A 23,641-nucleotide genomic window follows, 5' to 3' on the forward strand; every position below is an offset into this window, starting at 1 on the left:
TTTTCTAAAAACAATGATTCACAAAATGTTATCAAATCACAGCCTGGGGTATGTAGCCATGCTTGCTGTGGAAGAAGAGTCATCATCCAGGAGGAAAAGAAGAACACAACAGGCAGCAGCAGTAGTTCATGGGCTAGTTACAATTCCAAGGACTGAGAAAAGCAGTCGCCCACAACACAGGTGTGCTCAGTGTACTCTTGAAGAAAGAAGAAAGTGGACACAGATGTACTGCCCTGCCTGCCCCAAACAGCCTGGATTATGTTCATCTGAACATTAACAGGCCTGGCACAACCAGTAACCCACACGCATTCCCCTCTCTCATCTTTCTCTTACTATTCCTTCTTTTTATCTTCCTTTAATTTTTCTTTAATTTTATACTTCCTACACCTATATTCTTTTCCTTTTACATCAGTTTTTCCCTCTTCCTTCATTTTTTCACTTCTTTCATTCTTCTTTATCGCATATGGCCTTGCCTTGCCTGGTTGCGTCTGCCTCAGAGCACGCCTGTATATAGGTCATCTTCTCACCCACAAAAAAACTATTATTTACTGCAGGTATAATTATTCCCTTGTTCAAAGGAAAAGGGGAAAAAGAAGTGTGTGGTAATCATAGGGGCATTTGTCTTCTTAGTATAATAGGAAAAGTGTATGGTAGGATACTTATTGACAGAGTTAGAGAAAGAACAGAGAAATTAGTTGGAGAAGAACAGGGAGGCTCTAGGAAGGGAAGAGGTTGTGTAGATCAGATATTCATTCTCAGATCTTTAGTGGAAAAGTTTCTAGAGAAGGGAAAGAAGTTGTATGCGGCTTTCATGGATTTGGAGAAAGCATATGACAGGGTGGATAGACTAGGATTGTGGAAAGTGTTAAGAATATATGGAGTAGATGGGAAGTTGTTGAATGCTGTGAAGAGTATGTACGATGGTGCGAAGGCTGCAGTGCGTGTGGATGGTGAACTAAGTGAATTTTTCTCTTTGAAAGTTGGGTTGAAACAGGGATGTGTCATGTCTCCATGGTTGTTCAATCTGTACATGGATGGGGTAATAAAAGAGGTACAAGGTAGGGTAGTGGATGTTGGAGTGGCCCTGGTGAGAGAGGATAGTGTTTGGAAACTCCCTGTACTGTTGTTTGCAGATGATACTGTGTTGTTGAGTGAAGACGAAGGGGAGCTGCAAGGCTTGGTGGATGAGTTTGAGAAAGTGTGTAAGAAACGGAATCTAAAGGTGAATGTAGGGAAGAGTAAAGTGATGGTCTTTGAGAGAGGTGAAGTCAGTGAATGTACAGCGAGGTTGGATGGTGAGGAATTGGAAAATGTGAGTACGTTTAAGTACTTGGGTAGTGTGATGAGTAAGGATGGAGGTTTGGAGGGTGAAGTGCTTGAAAGGGTACAGCAGGGAAGAAAGGTTGCTGGTTCTTTGAAAGCAGTGATAAGAAACAGGGAAGTGAGCATGGAAGTGAAAAAGTTACTACATGACAGTATTGTGATACCAAGTCTAACGTATGGAAGTGAAGCTTGGACGTTGTTGGAAGGACACAAGTCAAGAGTGAGAGCAGTGGAAATGAGTTATTTAAGAGGAGCCTGTGGAGTCACATGGAGAGACAGGCTGACGAATGAGGATATAAAGGAGCGTTGTGGTGTTGATGTGGATGTGATAGGAAGCGTTATGAGGAACACACTGAGGTGGTTTGGCCATGTGGAGAGGATGGAGGGTGAAAGACTGACGAAGAGAGTGTATGTGAGTGAGGTGGAGGGGGAAAGAGGGAGGGGGAGGCTGAGGATGAGATGGAGAGATGGGGTGGAGAGGTATATGAGAGAGGGGGGTGTGAGTTGGGAGCAGGGGAGTGAAATGGCGTGGGACAGGGCGACTTGGAGGCGATTTGTTTGTGGCCACCCCAAACGGGATTGAGGCGTCTGGCAATAGATAGATAGATAGATAGAAGAAATCAACATAAATTACAAGGTAAGTTAATACACATATAAACCGTGCATGTGACTGTTTTCAAGCCTAATTATTTACTGGTTATTTATGTATGTATATTTCAACAAAACTTATGAAAAAAACAAAAAAATATGTAATATTTTTATTTATTTTTTTGGCACAATCTTTTGGGGTTTATCTGATCACTGATGTTTAAAAAAAAAAATAAATAACGCAAAGGTATTAGCTTGGACGCGATGATAAATTACCCCCAAACCCCCAATGCACCAAAAACGTTGCCTGACAGCACGGTGTGCGGGGGGTAGTGGCCGCCGACACAGGACATGGTGCTCGGTAAAGAAGGGGTTAAGTGCAGGGTGCTAACTGGCATGTTGCAACTGGCGTGGCGCAAGTAAGAACGGAATGTGCAGTGTTAAACAGTTATAATTCACAGTGCAAAGGATTAAGTGCAGTACAACACTGAATTACTGTACATGCTTCAAGAGCATTTTCACCACTGCCAGAGCCTTAGAGGAGGCAGGTTAATCTTTGTAACAGCCACAGATATGTTGTAAGTACCCCGTGCACTGCTAAATATTTTCCATACTCACTTCTAATTCCTCATTCTCTGGTTCCTTTTCATTTATTTCATGCCTTCTGTCCTTTATCTGTGTGAATAGGGTCTTAAATAGGTGCTATGCATGTCCTGTAGGGAGTTATGTAGGTGGTTTCCTGAGTCAGGCTGGGTTAGGGTCCGTAAGTACCTGTCCAGGAGGCACTTTCCCAATTCCTGGACAAACCCAATTTCAGGACATGCCTTTGGCTCTATTACATCGGTTATTGGATGGATTACTGTATTTGTGGATGCAGGCAGGTTGCCCGCAGCAGTGTTTAATGACGATCTGTCCAACTGGCTGCATTGTTTACCAACCACTGTACAACTGGATGCATCAGTGTATCAAGCATTGTAAATTCACATTTATGGTGTAGCTGATCGAGCAGTATTATACTGAAGGCGTTAAGTCCACTTCGTCTTCAGGGTAGTTCAAACTGCATATGAGGGTCTGTAGATAAATTTCTTACAGTTATGTACAGCTTGAGAAATACAGGTCTTGGCCAGGTCAGCGTAAGGAGACAGCCTGCTCTGACGATGGACTAAAAGAATCTGTTGTACACATGGCTTTGGAGACCAGGTGCTTCTATGCTGACGTTAGTAAATCTGTCACCACAAGATATCGGCACACAGGGTTGCTAACGTGTATGATGAACTAATGTATGAACAGTTAACAAAGTATCTACCTATATTATAATAATTAAGAATGTATATTTAGTAAATGGTATATGTATAGTGGGACAAGTATATCACTCTTCCACCTCTCACGTGAGTCCTCTCGATCATGTACATTGCAACGAAAATAGAGTAACGTGTACCTAACCACATTACACAGCAGTGGACGGAGCTATCTAAGCAATGGGCTATTGAGGAGCTGACTGAGATCGAGCCCACTTCCAAAACCTCTTCTTAACACTACATCTGGACAAAATACATTACACAAAGACCGCACACACACACACACTATCGGCAACAGAAGGCAGGCACGAGGACACTAGAACAGGTAGGAATGGAGAGAGTCATGAAAGACGGAAGTAAATTCACTGTCACTGAGATGGGAAAGTAGTATTAAACGATGAGACCACATGAGGTAATCAGTGGACGAAGATCTGATGACTGATTAGCCATAATAGCATGTGTTGACAACTCAGGAGCGTCGTGATTAATAACTGAATGTTCAGACGCTAGAAATATTGAATGAAAATGAGTTGGAGAGTATTTGCTCTCCCTACGTGCTAAGGGGTCTTTGTATGCAGCGTGTGTTAGGAGTGTAATGCTGTATGGCAGTGAGACCTGGGCAGTGAAGAAGGAAGACATTCGCCGGCTCAGACGTACAGAAATGACAATGATTAGGTGGATGTGCAGTGCGTCCCTGCGTCCAAGGCCTGGAGGGGCTGGGTCTACAATGGAAGAGTTGAGAGGCAGGATGGGACTGGAGTGTATTGGTGTTGTGATGAGGAGAGGTAGATTGAGGTGGTTTGGACTTGTGGAGAGGATGGGGGATGATAGTTGGGTGAGGAAGGTGAGAAGTGTTAATATTGGGGGTGGGGTTATGAGGGGTAGACCGAGAAAGACATGGGATGAGGTCATTAAGTGTGACCTTAGGGTTAAGGGACTGAACAGGGAGGCTGCAATGGATCGTGCAGCATGGAGAGCCGCCATTAGGTGACCAAGGCCGACACATGCAAGCATGTTGGAGCCTTTAAAAACGAAAACGAAAACGAAAACTAACCCCAGAATGATTACTATGGGCAAGGAAAAGTTCCTGTGGAGCCTCGTCTGCCAGGACCGATGCCAAGAAATGCCAGACAGACATATTAATGTAAGTATTCATTAGTCAGAGAGGGGCAAGAAATTGGACACCATGTACAGAATGGGAGAGGAAGAGGAGAAGTAAGATGTGACGTACAAGATCACTTATGATTAAGTTAATAAGGTTGGTAAATGAGACAATAGACTTATCTACAGTAGCAACTCGTGATAAATGACTGGACGTATCCATATTACTGTTAATGGAATCAACAAAGTTTCTGAATCTTTGTAATTCAGAATGACCTCTGTTTTTAGCCGGTTATAGCAGCAAGGGTTATTCATGCATGTGTTCATTTCGTTCACATACACTGCTAGCCATGACCGTACCGAAGATGTATTGTATGCAATTCTTTAAAAGTCTAATGGGTCACCCTTCTGTCGAAATTTAGAGTGTGAGTGAGAATCATTAAGTCTACTGCAATATACTGTGAGCATGATGAATTGAGTATAGCACTTTGTCTACTCTCACTATCTGAAGATTATCTATGTGACCTTGATCATGTGGGGGGAAACAGAAAAACCTATTTCTGTTGACAAAGTGAGACTCAGTTTGTTTTGGAAGCTGAAAGAAGCTTGCTTCAGTAGTCATTAAAAACATGAGATGAAGATGGAGTTGGATCAGGGACTGAAGAGGACAGGAACTCATGTCCTGTATGTGAATTAACCTGGGCTGTTCCGAGTGCGAATGCTTAATACAGCCCTGGCTGCGCAGGTGAATTTCGAATATAGTGCCATGGTGACCAAGGCCGACCCATGCAAGCATGTCTGAGCCTTCAAAACCGAAACCGAAAAAGAAAAAGAAAACGAAAACCGTTCATTCCAATAGGGAATCAGACACTTCGATGTTCATCCATGGCTTTACCAAGGTAAATATTGAGCGAATATTTCGTTACTACAGTAACCCCTCCAATATCCGGATCAATAGAGCCATCGGTAAGTTCGGATATTGGTTTCGTCCGGATACTGGGCCCCAGCTTATGGACTCGTACTTATGGACCCTAACTCAGAGAAACACCTATACAACTCCCTCCGGACATGCATAGCACCTATTTAACACCCAAATCACACCAATAAGGCACATAAATGACTGAAATAAATGCAAAAGAAACATAAAATGAGGGTTTAGAAGTACAGTAATCCCTCTAATATCCGAACGCCCAATATCCGAACATCCCCACTAACCGGACATAATCCTCCTGGGATCCAATATTCCCAAAATGGGCCAAAAACTGCAAAAAATTCGAAAAAAATCTGACTTTTTTCCCTCCCATAATTTGAAATTCCCGCCTGGCGCCAAACAGCTGTTACACCATGGTCCCTTCACCCCTTCCTTCCTCCCCCTCCCCCCTCCCCTGTCAGGTTGCCATTTGGTATTTTTCATTACCAAGTGTGAGCCAATTTGGTAATGAAAAATTCGTTTGGTAATGCATTAGAATAATGCATTACCAAATGGATTTTTCACATGTATGAGGATACACAGGATGGAGATGGTGGATTGTTTGCTCTCTCTGATTAATCTGCTACCCTACATAGTGTGAAAATAATCAACATGTTGTTAGTTATAAGGAGAGTGATTACATGTATTTCCACTTGTATATATAATTAGTGAAGAATATATGCTAGCTTTACGAATTTGGTAATGAAAAGTTATATTTGACAATGAAAGTTGAGGAGATTGGTAATGTGGCTGTTGCGATCTGGCAACTCTGTTACCCCACCAACATCAACAGTCACAGCTTAACTCCGATGGAGAGCAGATACTCATAACAGTGCAAGCCACAGGTGCTTGTTTTTTGTGAATAAACAGTGAATAAACTGCAATACCTTGCCACTAGAACACACAGGAATTTACAGTGTTGTGCAGTGTTAAGAAATTACAATTTAGAGTGCAGAGGATTAACTGTGGACTGCAAACTGGCAGTTCAAACCAGTCCAAGACCAAGGGACTTGTAAGTACCCAGAATGTTTAATATTGTATAAACTCACCTCTAAAACCTCATTTTATGGTTCTTTTGCTTTTATTTCAGTCTTTTATGTACCTTATTGGTGTGATTTGGGTCTTAAATAGGTGCTATGCATGTCCAGAGGGAGTTGTATAGGTGTTTTTCAGAGTTAGGGTCCGTAAGTACTAGTCCATAAGCTGGGGCCCAATATCCGGACAGGACCACTATCCGGACCTGCCTATGGCTCTATTGATCCGGATATTGGAGGGGTTACTGTATGTTCATACATTAATAAACATTCTGGTACTTATGGACTCTAACCGAACCTAACTCTGAAAAACACATTCCTACTGCACATGCATGAGGTAAGTATAGTATGGAAAAAAGTACAGTATGACACATTCTGGTAAGTATAGTATGGAAAAAAGTACAATATGAAACATTCTGGCTACTTACAGCAAGTCCCTGGCCACCTCGATGAATAACCGCCTCCTCTCAGACTCTGACAGTAAGAACGATTTCCTGAAGCACTTGCAGTACACTCTTCCTGAAGTCTTGCACTGAACTCAGTCAATAACACACAGAAGTCCGTTCTCTTCACAGTGTTCACTTTAGTCCAAATAATGTTCCATTTTAATTTAGTGTTGCACATTAACTTTTCCCAAGTTTTTTTTATTTTCCAAAGCCAAAACAAAGAAGGTTAGTTATGTTAAATTTCTTTTCTACTGAGTCTTTTCTCTCATTTCGAAAACCTTAACACAACACACCGTTTTTTTCACTGCACAACACTCAAAATTCCCGTGTGGTCTAGTGGAGAAGTTCTTGCTGTTTATTCACTGTCAGAGTCCGAGAGTATCACTGGCAGGCGACCAAGGGGTGCATCGGTGAGTCGTGGTGATGGCGTACCGACTACAGAAGACTCTGAAGATAGCCGCAAACTCACATCGAGCAGTGACTCCACTGTAGCTGATGTGCTGGGCTGTGGCTCGGAGCATGAGGGCCTGTCTTGGGGAGGCAACGGAGTGGAACCAGGGCTTGGCACAGCGGGGGTCACGGGCCTGAAAAAACTGTCAATCGTTGACTGACGCAAGGACCGACAATTCTGGCGATTGATGATGCGCTGCCGGAAAGCACGCACTTCCTCCACGAGTCCCAAGGGCCCCATCTCCCTGTCGCAGTCCGGGTGTTCCAGGTAGTCTAGGACGAACTCTAGATGTTCCCGGAGTGCGCTCAGCTTGGGGATGGCTGGAGTAGTGTCCTGCTGAGAGGAGTCCGCATCATCATCGCCTTCGTCGTCGGAATCTTCAAGTTCAGGACTGACACCAGCAACCGAAGACGCGATCTCGATATCAGACAACGTCTGATACCCAGGATCGCCCTCGTCGTCGTCCAACCACTCACGAACATCGTCCACATCAACATCGTCGCCGTGCGTACGTAGCCGTGCATGGAAGTCATCCACGTCAAACCCTAGGAAATCGTACTCCACATCTGTTCCGAGAAGCAGACGAGACCAACCATTTTCAAGAGTTTTCACAGGGACTTCCTTCCATGCACTAGCCCAGTTGTACAGCGCAGACTTGATGTTGTAGCGGCGAAGGTTTTCCAAGGTCCGCTTGCCTCGAGTGTCACGTCCTTCCCTGCGCTCGTCCTCGTCCTCGAGAACAACCATCACCTCGTCCAGGAACTTCCGACGGTACAGGCGCTTTGTTGCCACGATCACTCCTTGGTCCATGGGTTGAATGAGAGCAGTCATATTAGGTGGCAGAAACATGCACCTAATATGGCCATTCTCAGCAACCAAGTCCTTGTCGCACGGGTGGGCAGGTGCATTGTCGAGGAGAAGGAGAGCCTTTACCTGGTCGCGAGGAATTCCCAGTATCTTCGTCTGGTACTGGATGGCCTCCTTGACGAAGTGACGGTGAAACCAGTCTTTGAAAATCACAGCTGTGAACCATGCTTTCAAAGAATGGTACCATACGACAGGAAGGACATCCATCACCCCACGAAGGCACCGAGGCTGCTTTGCACGGCCAACAATAACGGGCTTAAGCCGGTGCATGCCGTTAGCATTGGCACAACACAAAGCAGATATCCGTTCCTTAGAAAGCTTGCGGCCAGGTACACGCTTCTCCGTCTCATCGACTAGAGTGTTCGTTGGCACCGAGCAATAGAATAGGCCAGTTTCGTCAGCATTATAGACTTGACCGAGAGTGAGGCCCTCCCTGTCGATCAAGCCTTTCACCTTGTGCCGAAACTCGTCAACTCCATCCTCGTTAGCGTCCAATGCTTCGCCATGTGCTTTACGGTTAGTAAGGCCATGTCGCAACTTGAACACAAAGAGCCAACCCTCGGATGCCTTGAAGTCTAGGGCGTCGTGAAGCCTTGCAAACTTCTCAGCAGCAGACTTCAGCTCCGTTCCACGTACCATCACACCAGCTGCACGTTGCTGTCGGTACCAAATCAACGTGGATCGGTCGATTTCTGCAAACTTGGGGGTAAACATAACCTTCCTTTCCATGTTGCATTTGCTTCTCGACGAGAAGTCAGCCGTGTACTGCATAAGCTTGTCTCGGGAACGCTTGATATCGAACAAAGTCGACCGGGCCAGGTTAAACTCGCGGAGAATGCGTGAAGAAGACCAACCCGCATCAACTTTCTCCAATATCTCCCGTTTCTTCTCCAGAGTCAACACCACTCTCTTCCTTTTCTCAGGAGGCGGGGCCATCATCACACACACTAAGAGGAGGGCAGAGAGCAGCAGGAGGCCTTGCAGCAAGTACGGCACCACCACAAAAGCGAGCACGTGGGCAGCCATGGCGAACAGCGTAGGTCCAGTCGCGGTGAGAGACAGGCGGGAAGTGGGGAGGATGCAGCGGCACTCTATTGGACATCGGAGGAATGACGAACCAAAACAATGCTCTCACGCGGCGCGCGCGGCAAGTTCAAATTACGGACGGCAAAAAAACGATTTTTTTTTTTTTTTTTTTTTTGGAATTTCGGACCATTTTGGGAATGTCTGATCCCAGGACGATAAGGTTCGGTTAGTGGGGATGTTCGGTTATTGGGCGTCCGGATATTAGAGTGATTACTGTATATACTTTGGCATGTGTTCTCTCAATTCCTAAGACAAAATTTGGCCTTTGGGAAATTTCATTTTTACCCCTACGTCTGTGCACCACAGACACCTCCATTAAACCGTCATGCGCAGTTAATGGGTTAAATAATAACCCTGGGTTAACTTTCTTTAGTCTATCATTCCATATTTTTTTTTTGTTACCATGTTTTTTAGCCAATACACAGAATGGTGCAGAAAACTTAGGAGAAAGTTTGGTGGAACGTTCAGGAGATTAAACCATAACTGCATCTCCAACTTCAAGAGAGGATAATTCAGCTTCCTTATGCTCTTTGTAAATTAATTCAGTCCCAGAAGCCACCAAACCTTTGCGAACATAATTATGAATGGACTGAAATACTGACGCCTGGGTCAATGCACAGTCATCTATGCTGTAGACTGGCTGTGGTTTTTGGCAAATAATATACTATGGTAGGGTCTTATCATGACCATATAGAATGTAATAGGGAGATTTACCTGTTGACAAGTTAAGAGAAGCACTGATAGTTGCAGCCACTTGGGACAACCAACTGTGCCATGCATTCAGCATGTGACTGACAAGAGGACGAAGAATTTCCAAAATCTTTCTGTTAGCACGTTCTACCAGACCATTTGAGGTTGGATGGTATGCTGTGACAAAGTCTGCTTAATGTCAAACTGGCAACAAATTTCCTCGAGGATCTGACAACAGAAATCTGCGCCATTATCAGATAACAACACCCTGGGTGAAATAAATGGGCTGATTATCTGTGTAACAATGGCACGGGTCACTTCATTGGCTGACTTAGAGACCAGTGGCACCAAAACAACAAACCGTGAGAAATGATCATCGGCTACATGTAGATACCGTACTGTATTGAGACCTGTGACAGCTTCGTGGAAGCTAAAGTAGATCAACAGCCTCAGTATCTCAAGGTTTCTCAGGTGTTCAATATTCTAGAATAGGAGCAGACTTTCCAGTAGTACTCTCATGTTGGGCACAAGACTGACAGAGGAGAATATGATTCTTTATAATCCTTCCTCATTGTGGTCCAATAATATTTCTTTCTAGCCTCCCGTAAACATCTGTTTCCCAGGATGCCCTGTACAAGGAACATTATGCACAAAGAACAGATTCCCTATGGGTAGGAGGAACAAGTTGGACAACCTTGGACTTGGATCATCAGATACACTTATAAAGTACATCTTGGTATAACTGAAATTGTGTGAGTGGAACAGGTAAATAGTGGAGAGTGGTTTCATCTCCAGACTCTAGAGGATATATGACATTAGACCACGGGGGATCTTTGCGCTGTTCTTCTTTGACTGTCTGTGGACGGAATTTGGACAACTGTGGTACAGCAGGAACAGGAATATTGCAACTGAGCTCATCCGCAACTACACCAGCATGGACTGGATAATATTTAATTGTAGGCTCAAATTCTTGGGATTGTCAAATACCATCAAGCAAGTTTGCCCGTAAGATTCTTGCCCCTGAAAAGTTCAGTAACTGCAGCATGATCAGTGCAGACAGTGATATTATAGCCCAAAATGATGTCACGGAAATGCTTAAGAGCCCAAACAACAGCAAGGGTTTCAAGATGAGTTGCAGAGTAACGCTTTTCTCGGCTAGCATAAGCAATAGCATGTCAGAAGCTTTACTATTTTCTGCATAAGTACAGCACCCACACTGAGTCAAGAAGCACCCGTACACAGTGTGAATGGTTTGGCACAATAAGGAATAGACAGAATTGGTGCCTTCATGAGTATAGCCTTTATATTACTGAAACTTTTATTCTGTGCAGATCCCCAATGGGAACATCTTTCTTCAGAAGTTTTGAGAGGACTGACACAATGGTTGCCCACTTAAACCTAAGAAACTCTTCATGCAGTCAGCACTGGTAGACACTGGGAAGTCTCTGACTACCTGAATCTTATCTGGGAGTGTACAGATTCCATCACCGTCTACTACATTACCTATGAATTTGATTTCGACTTCAAGAAATCGCATTTGGAGAGTTGAGTTTAAAACCAGAGGTTTGGAGCTTATCAAGGACCTTACGAAGCCTGGAGAAATGACTTTGTCCTTACTGACAATAATAAGATCAAATAAGTACAGTGGGGCACCAACTTTCGCTACAGCAGGATTCGCGGAATCCACTTTCGCGGCATGCACCAAATATTCCCTAACTTCCACTTTCGCTTGAAAAAAATCGATTTTTGCGCACAAATTTTGGGTTTGGGACAATATTTTGAACTTTGAATTTCCTGCACCGCCCACCCGCAACCCACCGCCATCTTGAATGACGTCATGTCAACACTCTGTCCACCCATTCCCGCCATTGTGTACAAGCGTGCTAGCTCCACTGTGTTGGATTCTCACGGTTCAATGGCCTCTACTATACCTGGTAGTGTGGGGAAAAGGCCTGGTGGTGTGGGGGGAGAGCCTGGTGGTGTGGGGGGAGGGCCGGGAGGCAGTGGTGGTGATAAAAATTGGCCGGGACATTCAAAGTCGGGAGGAAAGGCTCGGATACTTACCCCCAACATCCATTAAACACCTCAACCTGGTCTCTGTGGTATGTTTCTCCTCATATAATGTGTACTGTACAGTTTTTATTGTTTGTATCTCACAATGCAATGTACAATAGTGATTTGATGTACTGTACTGCAAGTGAAAATGAAAATCTAATGTTACTTTAGGATAACCGGGAACCAATTAGCCTTTTTGCCATAAAGACAATGCCCCAATTTTCGCTAATTCCACTTTCGCGCATTATTTTTGGACCCAATTAGGCGCGAAAATTGGTGCCCCACTGTAAGCAAGAACAGTATTACCACGCATGCCAGCAAACAAGGTATTAATAATGCACTGAAATGTCGGTGGTGCATTACGAGGCCCAAAAGGCATGCGAAGGAACTCAAAATCAAAATGATTAGTGCTGTTATCTGTCTCGACTCTTCACCTACTGAAATTTGCCAGTATCAACTTTGTAAGTCAAGACTGCTGAAAGCCTGCAGTATGTCATGATGGATGGGAAGAAAGTAGTAGTTGGGGACTGTTACTTTATTAACGCGGCAGAAGCCAATAACAGGATGAAATCCACTGTCTTCCTTTGGAACAAGGAAAAGAGAATTCCATGGGCAGGTTGAGTGCATGATAACTCCTTGATCCAACATATTTGATACTTCCTCCTCTCTTGTTTGTCTTTGTTTATGTGGGAGACGATATGCAGGAACACATAATGGATAAGTCCCTGGCTTAAGGGAAACATGATGCTGTATTAAATCTGTCTTACCCAGTGGCTCACCGGGAAGGACAGAAATGCCAGAGAACTCATTCAGAAGATCCAGCAATCTTTCTCTCTCATGAGGGTGATCAGTAATTTTAATATGGCATGCTATTAACCCTTTCTTGTCAAGGGACTGTTGTGGGGTTGACTGAATTGAAGCAATGGGGAAGTTGATCTACACCTCATGGACTTTAGTATGATAAGCCGAGAAACTAACTAAACAACAGCCATGGGGTGTAACAGAGCCACCATTCCTATTAAGAACAAGATGTCAGCCAGACCAGCGGCCCAAACCATGCTTAAGGTGGACTTTCAGGCATACTGCCCCACTCAAGCACATCACATCTGTACCCTTTTGCACATCTCGCAACCGGAATGGGACTCTTGTAAGGATTTGACTGTAGTCATTGGCCACCCAACAGCACAGCCAAAACCAAGGTCCAGTCCGAGTCACTTGCATTCAAGATGTCACTGAGTCCACCAGAAAGAGTGTCCTGTGCAGTGAGGGACTCTTGATCTAACCCTGATGATTTCATACACAAGCTTCCCTGACTCTGGGAAGGAATATCCGTCAGAATGGCACCCGAATAAAGTAAAGGTCTGGAAGTAGACAAGACATTACGACTTACTTGATTATAAGTAAAAGAATTCATACCAGGAGAAGCATCAATGTTGTATTGGTCCATGGTTTCTAGACTAAGCAGGCCATCAGCAGATAAGGAGAATTTCTTAATAATGTGAAACTCTGCATTAATGGGTTGAGCAGTGCATGATGTTCAAAGTGTAAGAGTAACTATACCAATGATGTCTAAGAGATCCCCAGTAACACCAGACAACTGGGTGTCAGGTGGACGAATGGACCAGCGTGTGTGTGGCATTCGATTCATTATTCCATTTGGGAATGACTGAGAAATAAGGTTAGCGCATGCCCCAGTGCCCATAGCGAGTGGTAACTTACATCTGCCCACCTGCCAGTGGACTGACAAATTATGCACCTTCTGTAGTGCTGCTATGAGTCATGCGGTGGTGGACGTTTTTGAAGTGTTTACCCTTGATCATTTGAATGACAACGCTGACCTTCCCCCAACTGACATACGATTTGCATACTCAGTCTGTTGTTGGAGAACAAGGGAGCACTGATCCGTATTACGAACATATGACTGACAACACACCACTTAGTACTGCCACAACGTAGTGGAGTGCAACTTGTGTTGTCTTGAACTGAATGGAATTGGTTGAGCTGAAAGACCAAAAGGAAGAATGACCGAGATGAATCCTGTTGAGGACAAGTGGTGTGTGATGCCGAGGCAAAGAGAGAATTTCCCACGTCATTCCTAAAGAAACATTTATCTATTGTATGACCATATTTCTTGCACTCAGAATAAAATGGCTTTTTCTTAGGTTTTGTTCCTGTGGTGACGAGAACAGGAATATTTCTACTGCAGGTGGTTATTGGTGCAATGGCACCTGACTATGAATAAGAGCATCCCAACTTAATTTTCACTGCTAGTTCAACCAAAACATCTGTGGGTTTATAACTCAAGCCTAGCAGCTTTCTCTCTGTCTTGGTCACAAAGACGCAAAATAAATTGCATGTAGTCAATCAAGTTTATCACATTTTCTTTAGCATGGATTTTGTTGTTATCATTATACCACCCAGAATTTTCTAGGCACTCTACACCATCGGAACCTGTATCCCAAGCTCGTATCTGAGCTCTGAGATCACAAGATCCAATATTTTCTATGGTGCTGTTGTAAATACACAAAATCCAACCCAAAGAGCCAGCTGTACCCTTTCCAAAAGTACTAGTCAAAGCACACAGGAACTTATCAGTCTTTAATCTGAGATGCAGCTTTGAAAGCAGATGCCTTGAGAACATCAGCTGCAAGATTATCTGGCTTGACATGTAAACAGATGAAAGAAATCTCATCCTCAACTCTAGTAATGCTACCATTGCACATTACATCCTCACAGCCTGAGAGGTAAGTTTGAATGCTATAATTTTCATCCTCTCCAGAAAATTTGTGTATGACATGGCTTTGTGGCAAGACCTTAATTGTTGTACATGGAGGTGAAGACATGCTTGATGGAGGGTTAGTAACTGTGAGTGAAAGAGAAGGAGTTGGAATGGTTCTTCCTGAACGATGTTTACAAGAATGTAAATTTCCAGTGTCAAAACAAATGGTATAAGTGTCCAAAAATGTTTCTAAAGCCTCAAGAGACAAAGCTAGTTTGAGAACTGGCTTCGGTTTTATTTACAGGTGTAGTTGAAATACAACAAGACTTCACAAGAGGAGCATCACACCCAGGATTTAATTCATCTTTAAGCCAATTCGGTAATGCCTCATCTGAGTGTTGCCTGTTATCAAAGACTGAACTCAGATTTAAATCAGAATCCAATAAATATGAGTCTTCAGATGACTGTGATGTTGACAAACTAAGACAATTCCAGTTTTTGCACTTAAATGCCTCAAAAAAACGTGCCATACACAGAAATAGTATGAGAGAAAATATACATACATACACTCAACCCTCAGCTATCACGGGTTCTGCTATAGCGTATCTCGCTATCACGCCTATATAAAAAACTACCCAGATACCTTTATCATGCACTAAATGCCTGCTATCACGCACCGCAAATGTTCAAAAATTTCAAAAAGGCTAGGCTGCAGTGCTCCACCCAGCCAACAAAAGCTTCACTCCATGATTGGTTGTGTGACGTCAGCACCAGCCGAGCACTGATTGGCCGCCTGACCGAGTCTCCTGCCCGCCAAACCATTCAAGTGCGCGCCCTCAGACCGTGAACAGTGATAGAGAGAACAATAACCTTTTTTATGATATGACCATGGCCAATGTACCCCCTCCCCGTCCCCCTACCATCACCTAACATAATGCTGCGGCACCTGGCAGGGAAATAAAGAAGAGGAAGAATCTATGTTATGCAGATAAACTGGAAATGTGAAACTTATAGAGAATGGCGAGACCAAGCGAAGTGTGGGGAAGAAACATAACATCAATGAATCAACTGTGATGGGTATTTATAAGAATCGTGATCACATCATAAAACATGCACATTTTTAGACTATTATATATTAATATGTGGTACAAAAAAGGTATCTCAGGGGTAAATATTGAGGCCATGGCACCAATTAGAATTATTACCATAAGTTCTTCAATTCGGCTATCACGGTTTCGGCTATAGCGCAGCCATAGCGGGACCAATTGGGAGTGATAGCCGAGGGTTGAGTGTATACTGTACATACACTAGATAGCAACACACAAATTGCAAAATACATAGAGGATTATAGATATGATGACATGAATAATATGTACAGGCTATTACAATTCAAAAGTATACACACAAATGATACGAAGCAAGGCTTTACTATGTGTTAATCTATTTATGAATAGATTACGATATATGAAAATAAAGTACAGTAGTTTGGGATAATGCAATGAACATGGAGCAAGCTTCATTAAAGCAAACAATCTATTGAGGACTAACTTTGGTAGAGAAATTATCATGTCATTCACAATTAAATTTACTTACAGACTGTATTTAAAATAACACTAGACATGTGTGGACTGCTAGGTATAAGTGTGGTGTATAGTTAATGAATGTCGCACTAACTAATCAAAATGAGTCGGAATGAATGCTGAAAATCTTGATGAGGCTTCCACAATACCGCCCCTAGCCGAAGGAGTGAGAGGACTGGAGTATGCGCTCCTGACATCGTAAGGGGTTACGTTTCCTGACTGGAGCACACACTCACGCCACCCTATGACATGACCAAGATGTGTCGTCACAGTGTACTGCCTGGATAGAGCTGTACTGCCAGGAAAATATATTGTATTTCCCCCAAAACAGTCCTTGTTTCCTTATTAGTAGGTACAAATCAGGGTACTGAAGTTTTCACCACTAATGACGATAAATACAGGAACACCGGTTAGACACATGGGGTAGTAGTCCACAGCACAGCACCACTGCAATACAGCAGCTATTATCACACTCAACAACTTCTTGTTGCGGGAGAACAGGAACTGGTGATGATTCAGGTTGCAAAATGTGTGATATTTATAAGAATGCTGCGAGCCTCTTGTCACGAACTCCACCAGCTTTCTACCAATGTGTAGCGGGTCGAGCTGTATTAATACCGAAGGTGTTAAGTCCACTTCGTATTGAGGGTAGTTCAAACTGTAGGTGAGGGTCTGTAGACTATATTTTGTACAGTTATGCACAGACTGAGAAATACAGGTCTTGGCCAGGTCAGCGTAAGGAGACAGCCTGCCATGACAGTGAACTAAGAGAATCTGTTGCATACATGGCTCTGGAGCCAGGGTGCTTCTATGATGACGTTAGTACAGTACTGTAAATCTGTTGCCACGAGATATTGGCACAGAGGGTTGCCACTTTGTATGATGAACTAATGTATGAGCAATTGACAAAGTATTTACCTAAATTATGATGAATATTTGTGGTAGGTGGGGGCACTCACCATGCACTCACTCGATGTAGTCCTGCTCTCGGGTGTCTGCCCTTTCCTCTCCTCCCTCTTTCTTTCCTTTTTCTTCTGTCTTTCTTTACTTCATTCTTTCCTTGTCTTTCTGCCTACAGGTGACATTACACTCCCTCTTTTGTCTTTCTTTCCTTCATTCTTTCCTCTTCCTTTGGCCTATGGGTGACTCTACACTAAGTGACAAGCCGAATGGTTTCCTATACACCAGGAAACCATTTACTATGCTGGGTGGTAACCATATAACCAAATTTTGGCACCTGGTCGTTTAGTGGGTAATTAAGGTGCTCCAATCGGATTGAGCTGGTGAAGGTTTATATCCAAGGGGTGGTTGGGGTTACTGCTCACATAATGCCACTAAGGGATGAGTGAGGCTGGTCAGTCTCATCTTAAATGTCAGGACCAACTTGCCTAGCCCCGGGCTCTTACACTCCTGATGGGGCAATGTAGGATTGGATGATGGATGGATGGAATAATGAATATTTAGATGGTATATGTACAGTGGGGCCAGTATAATAGTTTTCAAAGGCACATTTATAAAAATGCCAAGTAGCTGTGGCAATCCAGGAATAATAAGTAACCTATGGAAGACTCATTTCAAGAGAAAATATGGAAAGGCCGCACCCATTTGGTAAAGAATAATCTCAACAAATCAACAACTCTTACAACGACACAGAGGCAGCTGAGGGCAACGACACCGATTTCATTCTTCCCATACTGGACTTTGAGGGGCTCCTGAAGGATGCTGTGGAGGAGGAAGCTGCACAGAGGCGGCAGCACGAGGCAGCAGCACACTCGTCTCGTGCTGAGAGGCCGTAGTCCACCTCAAACCTCAGAACCCCTCCCCACTCCCCCATCCATTCAAGCAATGTTGTCAGTCAAAGTCATGTAAGAATTTTACAATATTGTTCATTCTCATTAAATATACTTTAATAATTTCTTTTCCAGGTTGTCTGTGTTTGCTGGTGACCAGTTTGATGTCAGTTTTGGGGTAAGGGTGGCAAATTTTCCACGATGACAGACTCATAAATAATTTTCCCCATAAGATTAGTTATTTTTAACTCATGGAATTCTAAAATTGTGGCATGTGTTCAGTCTCATAAAGCCGCGATTTAGAGATTCCACCGTACTTCTTATCATTGGAACAAAGCCTACTTGCACATACACTCTCCTAGGCAGTCTCTCAGTCCCTCCTCTCCTAGTCAGTCTCTGAAGCCCACAATCACCATAAAATATAGAAAAACAGCAATAGGCATACTTCTTGTCTCCCTCTCCACCTCGTTCACACATTCTCTCCTAGTCAGTCTCTCCACCCCACCCTGGGTCTCTCAGTCCTCCAGACACTCTCCTAGTCAGTCTCTCAAGCCCACAAACACTATAAAACACTGAAAACACCTACTTTTTACTATCTGAACACAGTTGACCCACTCACACACTTCCTAAATCAATCTCTCTTCCTCTCCTAGTCAGTCTCTCAGTCTCTCCACTCTCTCCATGCCTTCACTTCCTCCAGACACTCTCCTTGTCAGTTTCTCAAGTCCTCAAATTCCATAAAACACCAAGAAAAAAAATTCTTTTAATCCGAGCAAAGTCAACTGATGTACTGTATCCCCCTCCACGTCACTCGCACAGACATTCTCCTAGTCAGTCCTCTTCTAGCTAGTCTCTCCACCTCTCCATGCCTCCATCTCCTCCAAATACTTTTCTAGTCAGTCTTTCAGGCCCAGAAACACCATTAAACACCATAAAACACTGTAAAACACGTACTTCTTATTATCGGAACACGGTCGACTGATGTACTGACACATCGGCAGCAGGAGGAAGGCGAGGGCAACTGTGGCGATTACTGGAATGATAATAATTCTTATTCTTATTCTTATTATCATTATTATTATTACATATAAATTACATATTTCATATATTATCAAATATCTTATTACTATTATTACATATAAATCACATATATCATAATATTATCAAATATATTATGATAATTTATTACAAATACAAATAAAGAGAGCATAATTTTTTTTTTTTTCCCACTGTCTCCTTTTTTCAATAAGGGCTAAGACACTGTCCCTGGGTAGAGGACTTAGGTTTGAAGTGCGTAGCACTTTATGACCGGATGCCCTTCCTGATGTCTACCAACGACCCTTGGGTGGACTCGAACCTCCGACCCTTTCGCCAGAGCAGAGCGCTCTAACCCACTGAGCCACAGCTGCTACTGAGACTGATATACAGACAGATGGAGGGCTGGAGAGAAAGAAACTGACTAGAAAATGGGGGATAGATAAAGAGATAGAAAGAATTAGAGACTGACTAGGAGTGATGGTGGATGGATATATAAACAGATACATAAACAGATAAATTGAGAGACAGATACAGATAGAGAGAAGGATGAATGAGAGACTGACTAAGAGGGATGGTGGATAGACAGATACAGACTGAGGATGAGAGACTGACTAGGAGAGCTGAGGGATAGATACACAGACAGACAGAGAGACAGATGGAAGGCTGGAATGACAGACTGACAACGAAATAGGGGTAAACAGACTGATCGATAAGTATACAGACAGAGACAGATAACTAACTAGATACTGTAGATAGATAGAGACTGACTATGAGAGCTGAGGGGTAGATAAATAAGCCAACAGATAAACTTACTAGCTGTACAGACAGCGAAGAGCATTTGCATCGAGTCGAAGAAGAAAAACATGATTAGGAGAGAGACAGACGCCCCCAGAGGTAGACACAAGGCCTGCATGGTGTCCAGTGTTTGTACATCTGCAAATAAGAAGACAAGTTTTTAGTCCATCCATCTGTCTATCTATCTATCTAGGGCATGTATGGGTTTTGGGCATCTATCTATCTACAGTATTTATCTTCTGACGAACATCCCTGGAAATACAAAGAAATTTTTTATCATGTTGGGTGATTGTACATCAGTGAATAGACAGATAAATAATCAGTCTACCTACCAATCTACCTATCTATCTATCTATCATATCCATTAATCTAGCCAGTAGGCCTGAAATCTTATCGAGTGTTTGTATGTTAGCTAATAAAGAGAAATAACAAGTATTAATCTGCCTACCTACAGCATGTATGAATGTCTATCTATCTATTTATCTATCAATGAATGGACTCAGAAATACACAAAATTTTTACCACGTTGGGGGTTTGTACGTTAGCGAACACATAGAAGAATAATTAGTCTATCTGCCAAACTATCTATCTATCAACACCATTAACCTAGAAAGGCTAAATTCATAAATAATGTTTCTATGTCTGTGAAGAGAAAGGAAAATAATTATCTATCTGGTGTGTCTATGGGTGTCTGTCACTCTATTTAACTACTGTATCTAACAGGACCTGCAGCAGTGGCGTCTTCGTCGTGGGCCTATCCCCCAGAGGCTGTCAAAGCAGAAGAGGAGAACAGCATGGGGACCAAACCACCGCAAACTCCCCCGGCCCCTGACGGGGCCCAAGAACCTGGGAGTGACTTTGGTCACCCGGGCAAGTACCACATCTCTCAGCGCAACACATTCAACAACACCGTTTTTTCTACATCGGGAAATGACTCCCCAGCAGTCATTTCTCAACGACTTCTTCTAGCTGGGGACACTGAGAGCAATCCAGGACCCACCAACAAGTACATATGTCCAACATGTTTAAAACCTATCACATCGAGCCGACAAACAAAGGGTTCAGTTCAGTGCAATTCCTGCAAGAACTGGACCCATTACACCTGCACAACACTTGCATCCAGAAAACATTACACAAACACCTGGACCTGCTCCTTATGCTCCTTTCCTCCACCCACTAACCCCCCCACCAACCCTACTCCTACTTCCTCCACACCTCCTCAGCCTAACCCACCGATCCTTCCCACATCATCCAATCCCCCAAGCCCTCCCAATGCACCTCATCCTAATCCACTCCACCCTTACCTCCATCACAACCTTCTCCTATCCCTTCCCCTCTATCCACACCACCACCTCCCCCCCGTGCTGCAGCAGCCAACACACATCGCACACACAACATAAACATCCTTCAATTACACACAGATGGCATAAACACCAAAAAACAAGAACTCACACAATTCATCAAACAACAAAACATACACACTGCCATCTTACAAGAAACAAAACTACACAGAACACAAAAAACACCCACATTTCATAAATTCATCACCATTCGACAAGACCAGGCTGACGGCGGTGGCGGTGGACTCATCACCCTGGTACACAAATCCATCAAGTTTCCAGATACCAGTGCACACACAAAGTCACTTCTCCCCCCACATGACACCACAACAGAAATACAATCAATTAAAATACGCACTGGTAGCACAGGCCGAACAGGGTAGTACTCCCGAGGGGAATGGGAATGCTGGTGATAGGGAGAGCTGAAGCTCCTGTTTCACTAGCTATCTAACCATCCCCCTTTGCTGACCTTTTCAGTGTGACAGTAACATGGAGAGTAGACCAGCATACTCTCCCAAACATTTCCTCTAACTATCTATGCACTACACCACATGCACTTTACATTTCACACAATGTTTCCCACTACGTTACAGGGGTTGGCACCAGCAAGGGCATGCGGCCAGAAAACTTTGCCCCCGCTACCTAGTGGCAGACTTCTGGGGGGAGGCATGGCGGGGGTTCTGCCGGCATAGATCGTGGGTCCAGGGCGAGATGGGGCTCGGGCCTGTGCTAGAGGGTACAGGGCACTGCGGTTCCCAGGCTGCCGCTTCCGCCCAATAGAGAGGGGCCCGAACCTAGGAGTAGCGCCCCAGGAGGCTGCCCTATCAGTGGGTGTATAATGGTGGGATAGTTGCAGTGCCAAGGCACGCTTGGAGGGTGTCCCTGCAGCTGTCCTGGCAGGGTGCCCCGAGGCCCACTACCACAGCCACTGGTAAGCTGGTGGGCTAGGGGTCCCAGATCCATTGCCTGGACCTGGGACTGTGCAGTGAGTGGGACCTGTGCTATGTCTGTCCCCCTTTATTAATACTGAAGATGACAAAACAAAATAAGTTTCACAGCAAGCCTGAGGACAGTAAACCACCCATGGGGATGAGGGTGGGTTCATGGAATGTGGGAAGTTTGAGGGGAAGAGCAGGGGAAGTCGTTGAGGCATTCAGTAGGAGGTGGGTGGATGTGGCGTGTTTGCAGGAAGTCCGGTACAGGGGTGGATCAGCCAGAAAGATTGTTGGGAAGAACTGTTGCTATAAGTTGTTTTGGCAGGGGGGGACAGACGGATATGGAGGTGTTGGTGTGATGGTTGCAGAGAAATGGGTGGAATATGTTATGAATGTTTTGAGAGTAAGCGATAGGATATTGGTAGTGAAAATTCTGTCACGTAGAAAGGTAGCTGCGATTATATCGGCATATGCACCACAGGCAGGATTGGATGAAGCAGAGAAAGACAGATTTTGGGATGATTTAATACGTGTAGTGGGTGGTATGCGGGATGATGAGATAGTGATTTTGGGAGGGGACTTAAATGGTCATGTAGGTGAAGCAGCACAAGGTTATGAGGGAGTGCATGGGGGATGTGCATATGGTCTAAGGAATGCAGAAGGGGAAAGGATACTCGAGTTTGGGGAGGCAACGGACATGATTGTGTGCAACACATATTTTAGGAAAAGAGACAATAGGTTAATTACGTATAAGTCTGGGGGAAATAGCAGTCAGATAGATTATTTTCTGGTTAGGAGGGCTGATAGGAGGTTAGTGAGGGATGTTAAAGTTATAGGAAGTGAGGAGTGTGTGCAGCAGCACAAACTATTGATTTGTGACATGGTGCTTAAAGAACAACTGATGAAAAAGAGGATTTATGTACCTAGAAGGAAAATATGGAAGCTGAAAAACCAAGTAGTATGGGATGCCTTCTACAGCGAGTTGAGGAGCGTGGTGGCTGAACAGGGAGCTGTAGACAAGAGGCGGTAATGAACAGTACAGAGCCCTAACGAACAATTTCTTGAGAGTTACTGATGTAACATGCGGTTGGACAAGAGGACCACCAAGACATAAAGTAACTTGGTGGTGGGATGAGGGTGTAGAAGCTGCAGTTAAGGAGAAAAGAAGGCTTTTCCGGGAATGGAAGAAGGGTGGTAGCAATAAGGAATATTTGGCTGCCAAGTGTAGGGCTAGAAGAGAGGTATACAGGGCAAAGTCTGAGTCACAGAGACTATTACTTGATAACCTAAATCATGGGGAAAGGAAAAATATGACATTTAGGGTGGCAGGTCAAGTGAAGAGGGATAATCGGGATATTATAGGTGAGCAGTGTGTGAAGAATGATGAAGGAAGGGTAGTGGTGAACAGTGAGGATATTAAAGATGCATGGAAAGAGCATTATAACCAGTTGTTGAATGAGGAGTTTGACTGGGATAGGGAAGGTTTGGAGCCAGCAGATCCAGTGTCTGGCCCTTGGCCTTTGATTGATACTGCT

At 43.9% G+C, this 23,641-nt stretch overlaps 1 protein-coding gene across 4 annotated transcripts in view; it reads right to left on the bottom strand.

The window, feature by feature from the left end:
- Positions 1-23,641, bottom strand: part of LOC145411770 (signal peptide peptidase-like 3) — a 116,337-nt gene that overhangs the window by 40,708 nt on the left and 51,988 nt on the right. For all 4 annotated transcript variants that reach the window (XM_080281741.1, XM_080281747.1, XM_080281739.1 and 1 more), the window contains 2 exons: positions 19,850-19,969; positions 18,953-19,031 (listed from right to left, as the gene is read on the bottom strand). In XM_080281741.1, coding sequence (XP_080137867.1) covers positions 18,953-19,031; positions 19,850-19,969 — 199 coding nt within the window. The remainder of the gene's footprint in view (positions 1-18,952; positions 19,032-19,849; positions 19,970-23,641) is intronic.

This window comes from Coenobita brevimanus, chromosome 11, assembly GCF_032717465.1.
Source record: "Coenobita brevimanus isolate Jiangsu-jjx chromosome 11, ASM3271746v2, whole genome shotgun sequence".
Lineage (NCBI taxonomy): Eukaryota > Metazoa > Arthropoda > Malacostraca > Decapoda > Coenobitidae > Coenobita > Coenobita brevimanus.